At 45.4% G+C, this 21,562-nt stretch overlaps 2 protein-coding genes and 1 long non-coding RNA gene across 7 annotated transcripts; all 3 read right to left on the reverse strand.

Moving 5' to 3' along the window:
- Positions 1 to 1,336: 1,336 nt before the first annotated feature.
- Positions 1,337 to 6,594, reverse strand: LOC117835708 (uncharacterized). Of its 2 annotated transcripts, XR_011897296.1 has the most exons (3): positions 2,420 to 6,574; positions 2,226 to 2,346; positions 1,337 to 2,032 (listed from the first exon to the last, which is right to left on the reverse strand). It is a non-coding gene; the product is annotated as an uncharacterized lncRNA (long non-coding RNA). The 2 variants fall into 2 exon arrangements; XR_011897295.1 differs by having other exon boundaries at positions 1,337 to 2,346; positions 2,420 to 6,594.
- Positions 6,595 to 7,133: 539 nt separating this feature from the next.
- Positions 7,134 to 11,069, reverse strand: LOC117835709 (phosphatidylinositol 4-phosphate 5-kinase 4). Its single transcript, XM_034715047.2, has 8 exons — positions 10,914 to 11,069; positions 9,487 to 9,651; positions 9,225 to 9,390; positions 9,012 to 9,128; positions 8,686 to 8,879; positions 8,502 to 8,608; positions 8,342 to 8,411; positions 7,134 to 8,055 (listed from the first exon to the last, which is right to left on the reverse strand). Exons 1-8 carry the CDS (start codon positions 10,937 to 10,939, stop codon positions 7,758 to 7,760), a joined length of 1,143 nt encoding a protein of 380 aa, XP_034570938.2. The 5' UTR covers positions 10,940 to 11,069; the 3' UTR covers positions 7,134 to 7,757.
- A 2,250-nt stretch (positions 11,070 to 13,319) lies between these two features.
- LOC140221399 (phosphatidylinositol 4-phosphate 5-kinase 6-like) lies at positions 13,320 to 17,663 on the reverse strand. 4 transcript variants are annotated; one of them, XM_072290987.1, is made up of 8 exons: positions 16,282 to 17,652; positions 15,544 to 15,708; positions 15,283 to 15,448; positions 15,074 to 15,187; positions 14,562 to 14,755; positions 14,374 to 14,456; positions 14,214 to 14,298; positions 13,320 to 14,033 (listed from the first exon to the last, which is right to left on the reverse strand). In XM_072290987.1, exons 1-8 carry the CDS (start codon positions 17,397 to 17,399, stop codon positions 13,742 to 13,744), a joined length of 2,217 nt encoding a protein of 738 aa, XP_072147088.1. In that variant the 5' UTR covers positions 17,400 to 17,652; the 3' UTR covers positions 13,320 to 13,741. The 4 variants fall into 4 exon arrangements, 3 of the variants coding, with proteins under 3 accessions (XP_072147088.1, XP_072147089.1, XP_072147090.1); XM_072290988.1 differs by having other exon boundaries at positions 14,374 to 14,453; positions 16,282 to 17,649; XM_072290989.1 differs by having other exon boundaries at positions 14,214 to 14,453; positions 16,282 to 17,643.
- Positions 17,664 to 21,562: the final 3,899 nt, after the last annotated feature.

Raw genomic sequence — 21,562 nt, forward strand, 5'->3', positions numbered from 1 at the left:
GGACTCTTGACTCTCAAGCCTGAACTAACTGAAGATGGCAGACGTGATGCTGACCTGGAAGAAAATGGCCTCGCTGTGGCCGTAGGCCGCACGGCGGACGGACAGAGTGGGGGCGGAGGCGACGCCTCGAGCGTGAACTCGCCGGCGGTATGGTCCACCACGCCCTCCAGGCAGCAGAGTGCCAGGCAGAGCTTCAGACAGGTGCTTGTGCTCGCACGGCCATCGCAAGTTCAGAACGAGAAAGCTGAGTGCCTGCCGTTAACTTCAGATGCTGTAGTTCCTTTTGCAGAATTTAGAAGATGATTTCAAATCTTTGAGCGAATAATGGAATTCAGGAGAAGGTAAATGTGGAGAATCAGTAAACCTGATCTCCCTATCTTCCTTGGGATGCGTGCCGAATCGAAAAGAGAGCTTGCTCATGAACCAATCTGCCGATATGATAGTTCATAGGCTAATTCAGATATTATCAATGGTCATTAGTGTGAGAACGTGAGTCGTGGATTAGGAAGGCCGGAATGGCAACAGTCACCATTGGCCACCGTCATATGGTTCCAAAAAAAAAGCCATTGGCCACCGTCACAGTAGTGAAACCTGGAGCATTTTGCATTAGATCACCTAAAGAATTCGTGTGACAGTATGGACAGGATTTCCTACTGCTTTCAAGATCCTGTCCTATGGAATTCACAAGAGAACCGAACCATGCAATTGCAAACATCAGAAAGATAGGCCAAGCAAGCACGGTTCCAACAAAAATTATCACGTCAGAGATAACAAGATACGAATACCCATTGATGTGCCATCTGACTCTACTTCATCTTCAAGAATTACTGTCCGTTACTGCAACTAACTTCGGCCGAATTTGTGAAATTTTGATCTTTTCGATGGTGACCAAAATCACTGTTTGCTTGAAATTCCATTCTCTTCGTCGAAAGATTCACTTATTAGATCAAATTTCGGCCAAAATTTCGCGAAATTCGGTGTTTTCGCAGCGATCGAAAAAATTTGAAAAACGAAATCCTAATCCCTGTTGATAGTCCTAAAGTAGAGAATTTTCTCCTGTTATTGGTGCGTCTACTACTTTCGTTAAGTCCTTACATCAAACATACGTCATATTGGTATTTCCATTTCTCAAGTGAACGAGACAACCAAGACTGCATCTTCAAGAAGCGGCTGCAGAGAGAAGCCGTTGTGGGGTTTCAGGCACCTGCAGAGCATCACCACTTATCAGAAAGTTAAGAAAAAAAAAATATTGTGGAGACTGGAGAGCAGCTGGCTGCCCTATGATTCAGATGCTCTGGAGCAACAGCAAAATAATCTTCGCGATTTTAAAAGACACTTTGAAAACTTCTAGTGGTAAATTATAGAAGAAGGAAATGTACATGTGGAGAACCAGTTCAGACAAATTCTCTGCCATCTCAAACTTTCAGAATTGAAAACCCCAGCATTTTGGCGGGTTTCATCTTCAGCGTCACTACACGATAACTCCTGGTTGAATTCATCTTGAGCAGCCTCTAAGTTGGGGTCACCTCACCAGTGTATGTTGCTTTGACCAGGCCAACATGCAGACGCTGAACCTCGCAATGCTCTAGAGTCCAGAGGAACGATCTCTATCTCGCCAAGTCGCCATGATTGGTTTGGTTGCTTGCCTCGCCGGATCAGGAGCAACCCGACGGGACGACGATGGCAACGGCTAGTTCCACGAGGGAGTTCCAAAGCTCCAGGACACCAAGCCTGACGGCGGCGGCGTTCCGCAGCGCGTAGCGGAGCACTCTGCCGTTCTGCCCCTCTTGGCGGCGCTTCGTGGCGGCGGCGGCGGACGGCATCCAAACCAGCTCTGTCGCAGTCCGAGCGGCACAATCACGTCTCGGAGCCGCCACCGTGCCACCTTCGGACCTCGACCATGCCCCACCTGAGTGCCGCTGGGGTCCGGCGAGATACAGCTGGAGGTGCAGATGGATTGAGAGCTTAGATGGGGCTTTTCGGCTTTGAATGGCGAGGCGGGCAGGGACGACGGAGGCAGCGGCGGGCGGCGCTGGACGGGCGGGAAGAAGACGACCCGAATTAGGGTATTTTTTGCAAATAATCGGATCACGATCAATAATCACGATTTAAGTTAGTGGGCTATTTGAAATTATGGGGGTAGATCCAAACGAGAGGGTATTTGAAAATATTTAGGGGTGCATTTTGAAATTCTGGATCACGATCCGATCCGCAACGCTGCTCACCGGAGCGCCGCCTGACACCGGCCGTCCCTCGAGTGCCTCTTCTTCCTTCTGCCCGGCTCTCATCCGCCCCAGCTCGCGTCGACGACCAACGGGGTTCCGAGCCCTAAAAGGACCACACTGCCTACGCCATGGTCACTGTCAGGTCTGGAGGACTGAAGTCTGAACTAAGTGAAGAAGACAAACATGATGCTAACCTCCACCTAGATGAAGACGGCCTTCACTGTGGCTGTAGGCAGCGCGGCGGATGGACAACGTGGGGGAGGAGGAGCGTTATTATCCTTATTACGCCAGCGGCGCACCGACGAGCTTGGACGGAGTTACGCCGCCGCCGCCGCCGGCTTGGACGGGAGGAAGAAGAGGAACAATAGGGTTCGGAGTTTTTAGTTCTTCTCTAATTGCCTTCACCCCACAGGCGTTCGGGTCCTCAAACCGCGACACAGGCCACCGTGGTAGCTCAATCATGGGCTTAGCCCAATTCGATACATGGCCTCGGGCCCAAGCATAGGCCCATACGAAGGTCTTGACATCCCCTCTCCATAAGAACCAACTCGTCCTCGAGTTGTCAATGTAACTGCTTACTTGGTGATATTGATGTTGTTGATAGCTTCCCATGTTGTCCAGGCTTCTGGTAAGTTGTCCCATTTGATCTTGCCGAAGACTTACATAGGCGAGTCTCCATTACCTGTACAGGAACTGATAGAACAGTAAATGTTATGCTGTGTAAATCATCATTTGTGCTCACCACAGTATTGGATGGAATGGCCTGTTTTAGTTGAGACACATGAATGACTGGATGAATTTGGCTGGATAGTGGAAGTTGTGATTTATAAGCCACTGGACCCACTTTCTAGATAATCAAATATGGCCCAAAGAACTTGTAACTTAACTTCTGACTGGAGCACTTGGCAACTGACGTTTGCACAAGCAGTTGAAGCTTAAGATACACCCAATCACCAACTTGGAATTCTCGCTTTTGCCTATGTCTGTCCGCTTAATTTTTCATTCGCTGTTGAGCTCTCAGGAGATTATGTTTGATCACTGTCTGCATCTCTGCTCTGTCTTGCGACCATTGCTCTAGATCAGGAACAGTGCACTGAGAAGTTGCAGAAATTCCAAAGTATCTAGGTGGATATCCATATAACACTTCAAATGGTGTTTTCCCATGAGCTGAATGTGGTGTTGTGTTGTACCAGAATTCAAGTAGTGCTAGCAACTGTGACCATTTGCTTAGACACGATTGAACCATACATCTGAGATAGGTTTCCAGCATTGGTTGAATCTCTCTGTCTGGCCATTGGTTTGAGGGTGGTAAGATGAGCTCATGTTTAATGTGGTTTCAGAGAGTTTAAAGAGTTCCTGCCATAGTGCACTAGTGAAGATTCAATCCCTATCAGATATTATAACTTGTGGCATTCCATGATAATGGTAGACATTGTTAAGGAAAAGCTGGGCCACTGAGAGTGCTGTGTAGGGATGTTTCAGTGAAACGAAATGACCATACTTTGTGAGTTTATCGACCACTACTAGTATAGTATCAAATGTTTGAGATTTAGGCAGACCTTCTATGAAATCTAGGCTTATGATCTTCCAGGCTTGATCTGGTATGGGTAGAGGTTGCAGTAGTCCTGATGTTCTTGTCTTGTTGAGACATACTCCTTCACCGTTTGTTTCATATGTTTCCAGGCAAATAATGACTTCACTTTATTGTAGGTGACTGTAATGCCACTACGGCCTCCCAGTCCATTAGAGTGCAAGGCCTTGAGCACAGCCTCATGAGCTTCCTTATGATTGCCCAACCAAATTCTGCCTTTATATCTGATAAGCCCATCAGTTAATGAGAACCCCTTGTCATTAGAACCTGACACACAGAGCTCAGTTAACAATTGTTTTGTCTGTTCATCTTGTTGGTAACCCTCAATCACAATCTCCAACCATCTTGGTGTGCTTGTTGAAATGGCACACACTTCTGTTAAGTGTTCTCTTCTTGACAGTGCATTGGCTGCAGAATTCTCACTGCCCTTCTTATATTTCACTTGATATTGTATACCCAGAAGTTTGACAGAGGCCTTGTGCTGAATGCCATTTACTAACTTTTGTTCCCCCAAGTGAACCAAACTTCTTTGATCAGTGAGGATGGTGAATGGTTGGTGTTGCAAGTATGACTTCCATTTGTCAACTGCCACGAGTATTGCTAAATATTTCTTCTCATAAGTGGATAAGGTTTGGGATTTTGAACTCAAGGCTTTACTTAGATATGCTACAAGATGCCCATTTTTCATTAACACTACTCCCACTCCTTTATCACATGTACCAGTTTCAATAGTGAATTCTTTAGTGAAGTTAGGTAGTGCCAAAACTGGAGCTGTTACTAAAGCATCCTTCAAAGTGTCAAAGCATTGCTGTAATTGTGGTGTCCACATAAAGGTTGTGTTCTTTTTCAGTAAGTCAGTTAAAGATCTGCTGATCATTCCATAATTCTTGATGAATTTTCTGTAATATCCTGCCAGTCCCAGGAATGATCTCAATTGCTTGCAATCAACAAGCGCTGGCCATTGCTGTACTGCTTTGATCTTTTCTAGATCAGTGGATACCCCTTGTGCACTAATGATGTGACCCAGGTACTCCAACTTGGTTTGAGCAAAGGAACATTTGGACTTCTTCAAGTATAACTGATGTTGTTGTAGTAGTTGAAACACCTCGTTGAGATGTGCTTTGTGTTCTTAGAGTGACTTGCTGTAAATGAGTATGTCATCCACAAACACCAGGACACATTTACAGGATAGTAGAGCAAAGATAGTGTTCATGGCAGATTGAAAGGTTGCATGTGCGTTTGTGAGGCCAAAAGGCATCACTTTAAACTCCCAATGCCCATTATGTGTCTTGAAGGCCGTCTTATGCTCATCAGTTGGGGCTAATCTTATCTGATGGTACCCTGACCTCATATCAAGCTTGGTGAACCACTGAGCATCATGAAGTTCATCCAACAATTCATCCACAATTGGCAACGGGTACTTGTTTTTGATTGTCGGTGCATTAAGTTTTCTGTAATCTACACAGAACCTTCATAAGCCATCTTTCTTTTTGACTAGCAGTACTGGAGAGGCAAAGGGACTAGTACTGGAGAGGATTTGGACAGCAGCGCGTCGTAAGCGACACGGCCTGCAGAACAACGATGATTGCACGCTTTGCAGCCAAGAATCAGAGACAGCGGAGCACCTTCTTGCTCGCTCGCTGCAGTTATGCCCAACAGGTTTGGTTTGCTGTTGGTCAGGTGATTGGCATACCCCAGATGGCTCCGACAGCAAACGTCTCTCTGCTGGATTGGTGGCTGCTGAAAAGAGAAAGGCTTAATAGCACCAGAAGAAAGGGGATTGACTCCACCTTCATGCTAGTTTCTTGGATGATTTGGAAGGAACGTAATAGCAGGGTATTCAATAGAGGAGAAACGAAGACGCCACATCAGCTGATAGAGACAATTGCGGCTGAAGCAAGGATGTTGTGCTCGGCCGGGGCAACTAGTATGGCGGCCATAGGTTGGCCAGGGTGTGCAATGACAACCTAATATTAAGAATCTAGTTGTTGTGGGATGTCTAAGTTGGTCGTGTAATCCTTATTCGTAATCTTAATCCGTGTGCGTGCGCTCAATTAGCCCGTGTTGTAAAACAACTTTTTTTCCTCTACTTAATTTAATTGAATGATATGTAACTCTCCTGCGTATTGTAGAAAGAAAAAAAGAGAACAGCACCAGGGCCAGGAGGAAATCAGAGGAAGCGCCGGCGCCGGCGCCGGTGATGATGACCGGGACGCGCCCGAAGTCCTCCCTGTACTCGTTCAGGTCGATCGGGGGCACCAGGTGGAGCTTCTCCTCTCGGGTGTCGTGGACCAGGTAGTGACCGGACGAGGCGAAATCGTGTAGCTTGGGGCCGGTGTTGGGGACGATGAAGTGGTGGTCGGCGCCAACCACGGTCACGCCCTCGAGATGACAGGCAATCTCGGCGGGGGTCGCCCGAAGGTGGAGGGACACGGTGAGGATGTCCGGGAGGCGGGTGGGCTCGTCGACGGTGACCCTAACCAGGCCCTCCCGGACCCACCTCACCAGGCCGCCCTCCGGCTCGGCGTCGTCTTGGACATGGAAGGAGTTGCCGGTGAGGCTAACGAGGCTGCAAGGGGGAACGGGAAGGGGTAGGAAGAAACTCTAGTTCGGGTGAAGCCGGTGGATGGTTGGATGTCCAGGGACGGGCGCAGGTCGTGGTCTTGTACTATCTTGGAGTTGAATTGAATCGATCAAGAGTTCAAGATTCCGTCTCGCGCGCGCGAGAGAGTTTGCAAAGATTGGGTACTTTCCGCTAAGAGGACTTCCTCCAATCACAGATGAAGTCTATATTTAGAAGTTCGTCATAAATCCAATATTTTCACACTGATTAGAAATATATATCAAATTATTTAAAAAAGTAACAATATAATATAATATATTTGTATGATGAATTTAATAATGCTAGTTACGTGTGTTGTCATTTGCCAATTTATTTAAAGTTTTTTAGATATTAATGGAGTTAAGAAAAATGATTTAAGGAGACTTCTCCATGCCGTCAATAATTCGGCGTTTGTCAAGGTAATTAAGAATCTATATGTCAATATTCCTCTTCTTGACGCGATGCGGGTCTGGACACACCAAGTAGCAGAAGAACATCCTCAGAAACAAATAGCTAATGTCTCTACCACGGAGGTACTCCATCCGTTCTAGATTGTACGTCGTTTTGGCTTTTCCAGGTTTATAGATATTATATGTCTAGATGCATAATAATATCTATAAATTTGGAAAAGCCAAAACGACAACGGAGGGAGTAGTACAGTTGATGGAGGAGCTCAACACTCTCTCTGAAAAGGAGGATCCAGGGTGCACTATGATGTTCTGTGGGTTAAAATCATCCAACCCGACAATTCCATTAGAATATAGATTCCATGTACATATTTACTAGCAAGTACTATACCAGATAAGCAGAACAACTGTGACCTGTCCGCCTCATGTAAAAAAGATTTACATCCCTGAACTGTCATTACAAATTTCTCTGTAGGTTGTCAGCGTCTACACTAATATCAGTGATTTCTATATGCATGTATACTTTGTCTTAGGCATAGCTTGGCACCGCTGCGCTATGCTACATTGCTATACAGTGCAGTGTAACATAGCAGCTGTAGAAATGCAGCAGAGCTGAAGCAGTTTGCCAAGCAACTATTTTATGAAAAAAATACTGTTGAACCTGCTTAATTTGAAATGCACCGATATCTCGAGTTGGAGCCTTATTTCTACATGAGAGCCAACTGAATCCCCCCAGAGTCCGCAAGCAAGGGGCTTCATCAACCTGACGCCTTCTGCTGAAGCTTCTGTCCTGCGCTGCAGTCTGGTGTTGAAGTAGCAAGCAAGGTCACCAAAAGCTCTGCTACAATGCGAGCAGCACCATGTTTGTATCTATTTCAAGCTGGTTGTATCCATGTCAGCAGCAACGGTGGCTCCTGAGCTACCATGTGTTTTCACAAGTCAAACTTGTCTTCCTGGAACGCTTTGAATACAAAGTCTCTGAAGCGTCTCGCGTACTGTTTTGGATCGACTGCTGAAATGGATGTTGGGTCATATTGGAAAGACTTGTATGCATGCTCAAGCTTCTTGCTGATATCATAATCCTGAAGTATGTCTATGATCCCGAAATATAGTACAACATCGTAGAACTCCCCAGTAGGCTCTCCAATAATCTGCGGCTCAATGTCGGTCTTTCTTACTGTCCGTTCAGCTCTTATCGGCATGTTTGACCCAAGTTTTATCTTGGCAAACCTGTCCAAACAAACAGTCTTTGTTACATTAAGATTACAAGGCATTAACGCAGCCAAAATTAGCAACTAGAGCCAAATCAGCCAGCAAACATGAAGGGAATGCAAAAATGTTGGCCTCGATGTTTTGACATATGGGTAGGATCTGTGGGAGCATACCAAGCAGATTTACTCGGGAAATAGATCAAGGCACGATGAACCAAAGGGTGCAAATGCTGTTACATCTAGCAAGTGCTTCAATTGGTACCTTCTTTTACTAAAGTCAAGAATAATTGAGTGTCTTGTGTTACCTGTTTGGATCCGTATCTCCTCTAGACAAGTGAGGTGATGATCCTCTGCTGCTGTCACTATCAAATGAACCTTCAAGTAATGCGGCAATGCACTTTGTAAGGTACATGTACATGATAACCATGTAAAAGATTATTAAAAAGTAGTTTTGTTTCAACCAACCTCCGGTCAATAGCCTATCCCTAGTATCCCTAAAATGTACACCAACCAAGAGACTATAATCCATGATATTTTCCTGCTCAAGAAACTCGCAGTCCCTGTCGACTTGCCTGCTTCAACAGTTTTAACATCCACGTTAATATCTGTAAAGTTGTTATGATTTCTTGTCAGCTCTAGCATCTCTCACCTTTGGAACTCTTGGTACCAATGTTTTTGCAATCGAAATATAAAGTTGAGGTCAAGATCCTTCAGAGTAGTGTACTCATCAATCTCTGTCTGTGGCTTATCAGTTGTACGTCCAAGGGATGAACCTTTCAGGTCAAATCGCCTATGAATAGAGTACTCAGAGCAAAACAGATTTCCCATTATGACAAAACGGACCTGGGTGATAGTACAACAGCAAACAGACAATCAGGATTCAGCAAACATAAGTAAGGTAAGAAAGCGTAAGTCTACTAATCATCGCAGCTAACTAGCTATACCGTGATACCTATGTAAATAATAATTTCTGACCTTCTTTTGGTTTGCTCCAGCTAATTTGACACAGTGAAGACCGAAAAACTTTGTGACTAGAGTGTTCTCAAATGCCCTGACATGATTATAATAAGCTCGAAGCATCTTCAAAAATATCTATATGATATTATGACAACAAATGTTCAGTTGATTAAGAACAAAATCACTGCAGAGCTTGGAAGTTAAGAGCTTAGACAAACACAACAGACAAACCTTTACTTCAGCTTTCTTCATTGTCTTTATCATGTACTGGTCATTGCTCGTGAGATAAAAGAAGCTTCCACTCTTACCAGGAGATGAGAGCTCCCGGAGAGCCTGGTCTCCACAAAGGGATAACATATAGTCTGCAGCATCAACCTTGAACAACTTGCGCAATGTCCTGAGATTCAGTCCAGAACAAATTAACTGCAATGATCATGCATGCCACCACAAGGATGGTGTAACATATATATTATGGCTGGGAGTGATGACCAACCGGAATACTTGTGGGCAGTAATCCTTCCATTTGAAATCGCAAGAACTGTGCGGAGGGGTGTACTTTGAGCCTTCCGGAGGGAACCTCGTCCATACTTTCTCCTTTGGGTCAAAAGCTGATGATTTAAGATCAAGCGTAATTGGACCTTGCTTTCCTACCGCATGCCTGTTATGCAGCAAAGATGATTGGGCACATACTTACATTCAGATACTAAAAGGCGTACATCATTCTTAATGTGAAATAATATGCATGTCTACATGACAACTGAACTATCAAATAGCAAATAACAAATATTCTCTTCTGCCACATGGTAGCCCATATTTCTTATTATGCTACACCACTTAGGCCCTGTTTGGAACTGCGGCCAGGAGAAGCGGTTCTCAGATAGTATAAATATTGAAATAGTGCTTATTTGAGAAGCGGGTCTGAATCAGCTTCTGCGTTTTAGTACAAATGGAGGTGGTGGGGAGAAGCACGGCCAAAAAAAGCTGCAAAAAAGCGCACCATTTGGCTTCTAATTTCAGCTTATTTTGGCCATAAGCTGGATTTAAGCTGTTCTAAACAGGGCCTTAATGTTCTCAGCAAAAATTATGCTGTTGAAAACTAGAGTGCAGAAGGGCTGATCTCTTGTACTATTTATCAGCTAGCTGCTGCGCTAAGCTGAAATGCCAAATTAAAGAGCATGGCGCCATTATAGATCATGTTGTAGTCTCCTTCCATCTGGACTTCTCTTTGTACAATCTGCTAAACTCTTATGTTTTCAAGTTATATGATTGAAAAATGGGGGCTCCCTCATATAAAAATGACTTTCCAGCCATGAGCGTCCAACCAAAAATCATGTGCCAAGCTCTGAAGTACTTGTCTGCATTCATCCCTGCCAGTTAATTTTCAGTAAAAAGGCACACGGTGTTATCATTCATGCCCTCCGAATCAATGCTCTCTTCTACGTCATCAATGTCCGGGACATTAGTGATTAGCCACCATTATTATAGCTCTCAACAGTTGCAAGATACCGCATCGGCCACAAGGTTATATATACTTGAAATCCCATATCGATGACTGGATGGGGAAAACAAAGCGTTCATCAATCGTTGCTTGCCATTGTTTAGGAACCGCACATGTTCTGTTCAGCAATCATATATGTTCTCATAAAAAAAGGGGGGAAATCTGTCAACTTTTGCATTGCCATTGAACCAGGATGATCTGATTCTCCAATGATAAACGTTGGATCACAAACCAAATGCAAATTCCTCGGCCCTCATGGCAATGGCATTGCATTGCATATCAATAATCAAATGTAAGAACAATTTCCCAAGTCGAACATTGACATTGGATACCTGACGAGGTGAACCAAGAAACATTGCCTTTTTGCTTTGGAAGGGATCATCAGCAAGAACCAATGAGACACGGGTGAGGTGGGCACCTACCTGATGCCGAGCTGCAGATTGAGCATGAGCTCGTAGTTCTTGTGGCCCTTGGCGATGGTCTCTCCCTGCCGCCGCGGGCCGCGCGACCTGCCGCCGGCGTAGGGCCCCGTCGCCGGCGACGGCGGCGGCAGCCCCCTCCCATCGCCGGCGTCCTCCACCCTCACCGTCGCGGCGCGCCCCCTCGTCGTCGTCGTCGTCCTCGTCCTCCCCCCGCGTGGCCCTCGCACCTCCTCTCCGCAATGCCGCACGTGTTGTTCCCATCCAGACCCGCGGCCCCGCAAAACCGGATCTTTTCATAGTTTCTCTCTCCTCCCCCGCCCCCGGAAGTTTTGCTCCGCCACGACGCCGAGCTCGCGCGCCCGCTCGCTGCCCGCCCCGCCGAGCTGTGTGCTCTCCCGGGTTCGTCTCCCCACCACGTGCCCGCCCAGCACCCACGCACGTCACCCTGCTCCAGCTTACTGGAAAAGCCTCGGATTTTGCATGATTCCGGCCACTTTCGACCCTTTTTTCTAGACTCCAACCATGTGTCTATTCTAAATTCCCAAGACAATGCATCACCAGCAGCGTCAGTTCATTGAGCGTTCGGGCTGGACTTATAAGCCGGGTGAAAAGCTAAAACGGCTGGTTTATTATGAGAAAAACTCTATTCGGTGGTTGCGTTCCAAATTATATGTCGTTTTAGCATTTTTAGATTTGTAGCTTTTGCTATGCACCATAGCAAAAGCTACGAATCTATTTAAAGCTACGAATCTATTTAAGTGCATAGAAAAACTACGAATCTAAAAATGCTAAAACGACCTACAATTTGGGACGGAGGGAGTACATATGAACATCAATATTATTGCACTAAGTTGTTCGCATTCTTTCATTTTGATGAATAAAGGAACCTGGTTGGTATTAACCAATTTTTATCACCTCATTAGGTTTTATATGGTTTTTTTAATTATCAAGAATGGCATTTCCTTTTGTCTTTTCATTTTCTAAGGATGACAAAGGTGTTGTGATTTTTCTGATTTAAGGGTCTTTTATGCTTGTAGATGATTGACCTACACAATACCACATCTGACCTTTTACTAAATTTCCTAATTGTCTGACTATTCTATGTGTTCCTTCTTTTTATTGAGAAAACATTTTTCCCTAAAACTTATCGAATCTCTCATTGTTCTTTACTGCCTTTCCTTTGCATTAAATTCGCATAATATAATACATGTATCTTGTGTCTTTATATATTTTTAACTCAAAGAAACAATCTTTTGGTGTCAGCAAACCTACATTCTCGGCCCTTAATTAATTTGATTTTTGGTAATGGGACATAGTTTCTTAAGCTCATTGCTGGTTAATTGTTTTCGATACGATTCAAACACACACCTGCAATGTAGTCCGCACGAGAATACATTTAGACCACTGAACACATACATGTTTAGACGTCCTATTCCTTTCCATAATAAATGAGTGTCTACGGTGTGTTTGGATCCTGAAGCTAAAGTTTAGTCCGTGTCACATCGAATATTCGGAGGCTAATTAGGAGACTAAATATGAGTTAATTATAAAACTAATCGAATATTCGGAGGCTAATTAGGAGACTAAATATGAGTTAATTATAAAACTAATTACACAGATGGAGGCTAAACGGCGAGACGAATCTATTAAGCCTAATTAATCCATCATTAGCAAATGGTTACTGTAGCAGCACATTGTCAAATCATGGACTAATTAGGCTTAATAGATTCGTCTCGCCGTTTAGCCTTCATATGTGCAATAAGTTTTGTAAATAGTCTATGTTTAATACTTCTAATTAGTATCTAAACATTCGATGGGACAGGAACTAAAGTTTAGCCCGGGGATCCAAACACCCCGGGCTATGCTGTGGTCATCGTTAAATGATTTTCATCATTGATTGTGGTTCATTCTTAATTAGTGACAATAAGATAAAAAAAGGGGGGATAGACGATTCCCTTTTATTAGTTTCAAGATATTATTTCTCTTTTCTTGACAACCATGGAGGGCAAATTATTAACTGAGTGTTGAGGCTATATCTTCTCTTTTCCCTTAGAACAGCTATAATTATCAGCTCATAGTATACAGTTCCACTGTATTCTTTTCTTTTTGTGCTTTGCAAGTTATTTTCCTCTATTGTTCAACAATTTGCTAGTATGTTCCACCTTGACACTAACTGATCGATGAATCTGACAGCCTTCTCACTCTTAGACTCACAAAAACCAGTATAGATCCTCGCTCTTGGAAGCATCCAGACATTCAGATAATAACTGAATGGATACATTCATATTACTGGAGCTACAAATACTTAACGCAATGCAATGTTATGCAGTTCCCCAGTGTGTTCCGGGGGGGGGGGGGGGGGGGGGGGGGGGGGGGGGGGACAGAGTAAAGTGTGGAGCGCAAAACTGAGAATCTCAAAATTTTCCCCTCAATCTATTGGAAGGTCCCCAAACAAGAAAAGAATTCACGAGGCAAAGAACATTTACAACCCCTGAATTGCTTTGCACTTTTGGTTGCATTTTTCTATGTATAACTTCATTCTGTCAGTTACATTTCCTACTGTTCGTGAATATTGCTGAACTCCGTATCTGTGCACATTGCTTGTATTTACATGACAGCCAGTCCGATTCCTGGAAACCGAGGGTCCACCATGAGCATCAGTAAATATGATATTTTTGCCTTGTAAGGAAGCTGCTGAACTGCTGTATGGTGCAGTAAATCAGTAATGTACAAGCCTATCAAGAAAATGTCGCATTGCACTGTTCTCAGCCTGATCTCTCTCCTTTTGGAGTCACAGACAATATCAACCACAAGGTCTGAAAATGCTTTCAGCTGTCTACTTTATCCTCTTGAAAAGCTTTGTATATGAAATCTTTGAAGCGCCTGGAATACTGTTTTGGATCGACTGCTGAGATGGATGCTGAATCATACTGAAAAGATTTGTACGCATGCTCTAGCCTTTTGCCAATGTCATAGTCCTGAAGTATGTCAATAATCCCGAAATACAATATAACATCACAGTACTCCCCAGTTGGCTCTCCAAAAACATCACCATCATTCTTTCGGATTGTCAGCTCAGCCCTTGACAGCATGTTTGCCCCAAGTTTAATTTTCGACCACCTGCTCAACCAAAGAAAATTAATAACCTTACTGTTAGAATGCATGAACATAACCAATTATCACATTAGAAGCTGAAGAACAAATTAGCTGAATGGTTACTTGAGTTCTGGTACCTTATACAAATTGACTAGATAAAAATGGATCAATAATTGCAATTTTTCTATAGCTTAGGATCATTACCTGTTTGGATCAGAACGAAAGTGATCCCTGTCCCATCTTGAAACACGAGGTGTTGCAAGTTTTTCACCATCAACGTCAATGGCACCTTCAATGAACACACATAACCAAGTCAGGATTTGAGTTTTCAACCCACCTGCAGAAGCAGATATGTCTTTCTTACCTCTAAAATGTACACCCACCAATAGACTGTAATCCATAATCTTCTCCTGCTCAAGGAACTCGCAATCCTTGTCCACTTGCCTGCTTCAAGATATTTAACATCTACATTAGCACAAGGGTAAAAGTAACAAGGTTACTGACCATGCACATGTCATAATGATATGAGAATCAGGGATAAGATGTTCACACCTTTGAAACTCTTGGTACCATTGTTTCTGTAACCGAAAGGTAAAGTTAAGATCAAGGTCCTTCAGAGTTGTATACTCGTCAATCTCAGCCGGTGGCTTGTCAGTTATACGGCCAAGAGATGATCCTTTCAGATCAAATCGCCTATGGATAGGATGATCAGAGCAGAACAAATTTCCCATTATGACAAAACGAACCTGAGTAGTAAGTATGAAGGACACATACAATCAGCCACAGAAATGATGCTTCAATACTAACATGTTCAGTTCATAGACAAATGACAAGAATAAAGCTTTGGTATTTGACTCTGTGTTTCCAGTGTTTAGGTGTTGGTGTGAAATTGGTGTGTCAGTGTTTATCCGCCTGGCAAAACCACTTGTTGTCAGTTTTATACCTTTAAAACTCTGTTTTTATTTTGAGTGAATAGTAGCTCCTGCCATTCGTTTCCCAAAAAAAAAAGAAAGAAACTAGGATAAATGAAGAGGATGAACTGGACAATAATATAGTTTTCTAACCTTCTTCTGGTGTGTTCCAGATTTTACACAATGTAGACCAAAGAACTTTGTCACTAAGGTATCCTCAAATGCGCGGACATGATTGTAGTAAGCTGGAAGCATCTTCAGAAGCATCTGTATGGTAATATGTGATCCAAGCATTTAGAACAAAACTTCTGCCAATCTAAGAAGCTTAGAAAGCGTTTGGAAAAAGACAGCAAAAGATATACCTTCACTTCAGCTTTCTTCATTGTCTTTATCATGTAGCGATCATCATTCGTCAAGTAAAAGAAACTTCCACTCTTGCCAGGGGATGAGAGCTCACGAAGAGCATCATCTCCGCAGAGGGACAACATATAGTCAGCTGGGTCAACCTTGAACAATTTACGGAGTGTCCTGCAATCGGACAGATGTGTGCTTTGATGAGCATAACACTATCCACTGATTAAGAACAAATACTATGCATCTTTATTATGGGGATGATGACCAACCGGAACACCTTTGGGCAGTAATCCTTCCATTTGAAATCACAAGAATTGTGTGGAGGGGTATATTTTGAGCCTTCAGGAGGGAATTTTGTCCACACTTTCTCCTTTGGATCAAATGCTGATGATTTGAGGTCTAATATAGCTTGACCTTGTCTTCCTACTGCATGCCTATTCAGGAAACAAGAAATTTATTTCTGTTGTCAGAAAGAAGTATGACATTCTGAAGATAAGAACAAATCCCCTCTCCTAGAGAATATATGAAAAAGGAATCTGTTGCGCTTACGTAATATGTAGTAAAAAGGTATGACTATAATAAAGTAAATTAGGTAAGGTATATTTCATTGTCATCTTGATATAGAATTTCTTCACAAAGCAGAACCAGTACCAACTACCGAGTCAATCTAAATATAATTTCATTCAGGTTTGAACTAATGATGACAATTCTGAAGGCAGTACTATGCTGATGAAAATACAACGACCAAGCCCCTCTGCTTACTCATCAAAATCTGGAACATGCAATGTTGTTCCTGTTTGAAGCCATTACTCTACACTACAAGGCTTTAGACCTTTCTTTAGAAAAGTTTCGCATTCACAATGCAAGATGGAAAAAATTCAAGGCTTGATACTCATGGTTGGAACTGTTCAGAGAGAAGTGCTTCATTTGGCTCCTCCACTATCAGCTTGAGCTGCAGTTCATACCAAAAAGATAAAGCAGATAATCATCAAGGCCAAGAAATGCACCTGATACCGAGCTGCAGGTTGAGCATTAGCTCGTAGTTCTTGTGCCCCTTGGCAATGGTCACCCCCTGCCGCTTGAACACCCGCAGGGGGGCGCCGTTGGTCAGGTGCGGCACTGGGGCCAGCGATGGTGGCAACCCCCTCCCTTCCCTGACGCTCCGCCGCCTCCAGTCGTCCCCAAGGTCACACTTTACCTCGCCATCGGACCCCCAGAAGTGCACGAGGCTGCCTGCCGAGCCATTGCTCCGGCCGGAGGAGCTGCTTCCGCGCCCGCTGACAGACCGCATCAGCCATTTGAGCGATCTAAGAGACGTGAGCGCCGATTGAGCCTCGGTGCCGGAGCGCACGCACTCCGGCAGCTCCCGCGCGAACACCTCCCTCGGGTCTCGCGCCCGGGGGGAGCCGCTCGCCGCCGCCGGGGACGGGTAGTACACGCCCTTCTGGTGGACGGCGCCACCGGGCGCCTCGCGGCCCCAGAAGCCAACATAGAGGCTGCCGTCGGCCCAGCGGAACGTGCCCTGCCCGCGCGGGCGGCCGCCCTCCCAGCCGCCGTCGTAGCGGTTGCCATTGGCCCAGACGAGCGCGCCGCGGCCGTGGATGAGCCCCGCGTGCCAGCCGCCGGCGTACTCGGTGCCGTCGCGCCAGGCGTAGTGTCCGCAGCCGTCGGGGAGCCCCGCGCGCCACTCGCCGTCGTAGCGGTCGCCGTTGGCGTAGCGCTTCTCGCCGGCGCCGTGCTCGAGGTTCTTGGCCCAGGCGCCGCGGTAGGTGTCCCCCGCGGCGCCGACGTAGGTGCCGGCGCCGTGCATGAAGCCGTCGAGGAACTCGCCCTCGTAGGTGGCGCCGGACGGCCAGGAGAACCTGCCGCGGCCGGTGGCCTTGCCGCGCCGCCACTCGCCCTCGTACATGCACCCGTCCGCCCAGAGGTACTTGCCCGCGCCATGGGGCACGGCGCCGCGCCACTGGCCCGTGTACATGTCGCCGTTGGGGAGCGACCGCTCCTGCGGGTCGCCCTCGTCGGCGGAGCCGCTGCAGGAGGGCGCCGCGTCGGCGTCGGGGTCGTCGCCACCCGCGGGCGGCGGCATCGGTGACACGCGGGTCGCGTGCCGGGCGCGCTCGCGCATTGGTCGGCCTGGGCCCGCCGGGATGGTGGTCGGGGGCCTCTCCTCCGGCCGCGGCGCGGCGTGGGGTCGCGCGGGGATCCTAGCAACGCCGGCGGCCGCGCGCCCGCGCGCGGCGCGGCGGCATTGTCGGTGGGGGTGAGATCGGGAGGCGGCCCACTTCCACCAGGGAGGAGGGAAAAAAAAATTGGGCGGCGTCGGAGGGTCAGGAGTGGAGGAGGAGAGGGAGGTGGAACGTGCAACGAGGTGCCTGCTTTTTTTTTTCTGTTTTCCTCGTGATTTTTTAGGTTTTCTATTCTGGAATATTATCTCCGGATCTGTAATATCCCTACAAATAATTCCATTCCATCAAGGCGTCAACAACTAATATTTTGGCGTGTACATCAATCAATGAAAATGTTTCTAGACGCTGGACGATGGTTTATATGGGCCGAAGATTTGCTTCAATTACACTAGAATGATGATGCTTCACTTCCACAATATAATAAGAACAATAATGGATAATAATAATTTGTATAAGTATTTTATATAGCATTTGATAAGATGGATAAGATTTTGTATTTGCAGACCCCAACATGCACTCTATTTGCAGGCCTCATTTGCCGATGAACATAATTTGAGTCACTCCTTTTCTCAAAAAAAAAAATAATCTGAGCCATTACCAAGGAAGGTTTGACTACTGGCAGCGTGGCAGCGCGAGAGAAGGTTTGACACGTTGGAAAAAAACTAAAATGTTGGAGAGAACTAGGCAACAAGACGTAGAACTAACAAAGCCCCAAAAAGATAGCGCGACGTAGTGGGCAAAACTCAAAAAAGTATTATTTGAAAACAATTTTTCTATAAGCAAGAGGTATAAACTATAAGCATGATTTCTTTTTATCGAATAAGCCATTGTAGGATTATAGAGATTGTTATTCATGCTCTATGGAGCAAAAAGTAGCGAACCTACAGAGGAGCAAGTGCCTATATAAACCTTTGCCACAGCATAGCCTAATTTCTCCTGAACGGAGTTAGCAGAAATGCTCCCAATATAGTATATTGGTTGGGAAAGAGGAAACCAAATTGCTGGGTAAAAACGCCAAGGCAGCACTAAAAGAAGGCTAGTTTCTTGATTCCCACCAAAGTCCATACCAAGGCGAAGTTTATTGGCACTTGGAAAGGGAAAAGGAAAACTTTGGCCTAGTGCTCCAATGTCTTCACGTCTCCCCTCTTCCCATTCTTAAACCCCGTGATGTGTTTCTCCAGCCGATCTTGATATGAAACATGCCATGTTTTTACTTGGAGTTCAAAGATAGAGATTTACAATTTGATCGCACATCCTCTGTCCTGTAACACGCGGTGCGTATAAATCTTCCATGGGAGGAGGAAGGACAAGAGTACATCATGTGCCATGTGAACGGGACGGGACGGGACGGCGCGTAGCAAAGCCTAGCAGCAGACACGGTCGGTTGGCCTCCATTAATCCACCAGCTCGCAGCTGTGCCCGGGAACGGACGGCCATTGGCATGGCATGGCGCGGAAAAGGGAGAGAGGGGAGCGGGCCGTCGCTGGTTAATTGCCGCCGGGACGGGAGACACGGTGGCCGGCCGGGGCCCCGCCGGGTGCTCCACCACCCCGACCCGGTGCCCCCTCGCTGTCCCCGCCCTGCCCCGCCTTGCGCCGGCCGGCCTCCCCTCGCTCTCGGCGATGCTGGGACTGGGACGGCGGCGATCCTCATCGTCATCGATTGCGTTGCGTTGCTAAATTATTTTCGTAGCAACTGTCTCCAGCCCTGCTTGGTCGCTCGTATGATTGATTAGATTAGTGTCTGATTAACCAGAGCAGGATTCTGTGCCGTTCGTCGTGTTCAGAATTTACACGGCGCCATCACAGGTAGCCTTCAACTGTCACGCCACAAAGCTGTGCCGATTTTGTGATTGAGAGGGACATTAGGCCTAGGTATTTAGGATAATGCCGCATACGGAGTATATAGCTTGACTAGGACCGGTATGTTTGGGGTTCAGATAACAATGCAAGGTTTGTTACCTTATCCTAACCTGGACAGCCTAGCTAGGTTGATAGTACCATTTTCGTTTTTGACCATAGACCACCTTTTTCGGTTTTGCTAAATCTAAGAGCAAGATCAATAATAGAGATAAGTTGTTATACTGCACTCACTCCATTCTCTTTTCATAGTCCTATTTCATCTTGACACAATGACTAAGGAAAACTATTCTACTTATCATCCATTTAATTATACCATTAGCTATTCATCGTAAACAAGCGATTAATAAAGGTCTGGACTTCTAGATGCTCACATAGCCAATCTCGTGTGGAAGAATGAAGAATTACGCACTAGGCACGAGACAATCATTAAGTGGACGTGACTATCAAAACAAAAATTTTCTGATTTGGAAATATCCCTATTATAAGAGAATGAAGGAAGGATAAGACTAGCCACGTTAGGCCACCTATAATGGCTAGAGATCGATGGTTTTAGCTCTAAGATTGTACATATCATCTAAAAATTTTTACTCTATATATATATATATATATATATATATTACTGTTTTATTGATGATGCATGTGTCAAACTAAAAGACGGTGAATAGTTGAGTCAGCAGTCGACAATTTTGTAGTCTCATTTACTAGGCGAGATTAGCATGGGGACTAAGAGATAACTTGATTGTTCTTTTTGTTGTGAAATATTTTAATTAGTGATCAATTAATATTAGATAATTGTAGAGGATCTGGGTGTGGACCTTTTATGAAGGGGCCAACTCCCAAGGGACATGATGCCCTTTAGCCATGCCATTTCCCCTCGTATAAATATGTAACCAGACCATTCATTCAATCCTTAGATTCATTCTCTATGTTTCTCTTTCTACTTTCAACACGTTATCAGACATGTATGCTCTCCATTGGGCACGAAGAAGGAGACAGGGCCAGAAGGCCTCAACACCATGGGGTAAGATGAATCCCGGAGACTTTCGTTTCGTTCCACTGTACGGTCCTGGTGTCGGAGCATTGGACGTTGGTTCTTGTCTTCGTAGAAGGGGTGGCTGATCTTTACAACGCCATGGTCGTTGTCCTACAGGACGTCACGGAGGCATGGTCACTGCTTCTATGGTTGCTGCAGACGTCACTGTTTTCGCCCGAAGGGATTGATGGGGACCTCGCCATTAGACTTCACATCATGGATGCCAACTCCTCTCTCTCCACCAATGGGACAGGTCTAGCAACCTGGCCCAACAACGCTGGTACCATAGAGAATGCTGACGACCACCAGCAGCGGAGGAGTTCCTCACCGTCCTCTGGTGCTAAGGACTTGCCACCTAGGGGCACCACGTCGCTCTTCCAAGGTTGTATCAGCGGCGACACTCCCGCTCGACCGAATCGTCGGGCACGCGGCGGCCATGGCCTAGGCGACGGCGCCCACGGCAAACCCCAGCCATAGCCTAGTCGTCGCCACCCTCGGCGGCCAGGCCCCTCGGCCACGTTGCAGCCGTAGACCAATGTCCGGGTATCCGCTGCGGACCTGGCCTCTCCAAACAGCCGGCCTAGGCCAACGGCCGGCAAAGGCCAGCAACCGGCGGCCGATGCATGGGAGCGGCACAACACAATGGCTCATACAAAATATTATTTTTTTCTTAAAAGTAACCATAATGACAAATCCCACGTTTATCTAGTGGTTGTACATTTCAGTACACATTATTTCCAAATTAAATATTTGGTTCAACAATACCTCCACTTCTTTGGAGGCAAGCGAATTCATGGGATCAATTTGAAACTCACTTCAAAAATGAGACATCCAAAAATCTCCATATTATCCCTAGAATTATCATCATTAGTTGAATATTATACTACTATATATGTGTAGTATATTATCCATCATTAATATCATATATCTCCTACATAGTATTCATTTTGGATCAAACCAAAAAGAAAAGGAATTTCATTTAGTGGATCATATAACCACTATCACAATTATGAAAGATATATACTCTCCTTATGGGTATTCAATTATTAAGTAGATGCACTCATGTATTCTACAAATACCCAATATGATTTCATGACATACATTTGTATGGTTTCATACAAAATCTATTACTAAGAGTAATGATGAAATATCAGCACTCTACTTGGTACAATAGATATGGAAATTAAATATTCATAAAATTCCTTTC

The sequence above is a fragment of the Setaria viridis genome, chromosome 9 (genome assembly GCF_005286985.2).
Source record: "Setaria viridis chromosome 9, Setaria_viridis_v4.0, whole genome shotgun sequence".
NCBI lineage: Eukaryota > Viridiplantae > Streptophyta > Magnoliopsida > Poales > Poaceae > Setaria > Setaria viridis.

Bases quoted from the DNA above. Each gene is read 5' to 3' on its own strand.
- LOC117835709 (XM_034715047.2), bottom strand. From the start codon at position 10,939: ATGCTCAATCTGCAGCTCGGCATCAG. The intron at 9,652-10,913 runs GTAGGTGCCCAC...GCTGCATAACAG, and splicing joins AATCTGCAGCTCGGCATCAG to GCATGCGGTAGGAAAGCAAG. The intron at 8,609-8,685 runs GTGAGAGATGCT...CTGTTGAAGCAG, and splicing joins TGGTACCAAGAGTTCCAAAG to GCAAGTCGACAGGGACTGCG.
- LOC140221399 (XM_072290989.1), bottom strand. From the start codon at position 17,399: ATGCGCGAGCGCGCCCGGCACGCGACCCGCGTGTCACCGATGCCGCCG. The intron at 15,188-15,282 runs GTATATCTTTTG...ATTACCATACAG, and splicing joins TGAAGAAAGCTGAAGTGAAG to ATGCTTCTGAAGATGCTTCC. The intron at 14,756-15,073 runs GTTAGAAAACTA...CTTACTACTCAG, and splicing joins CTGGAACACACCAGAAGAAG to GTTCGTTTTGTCATAATGGG.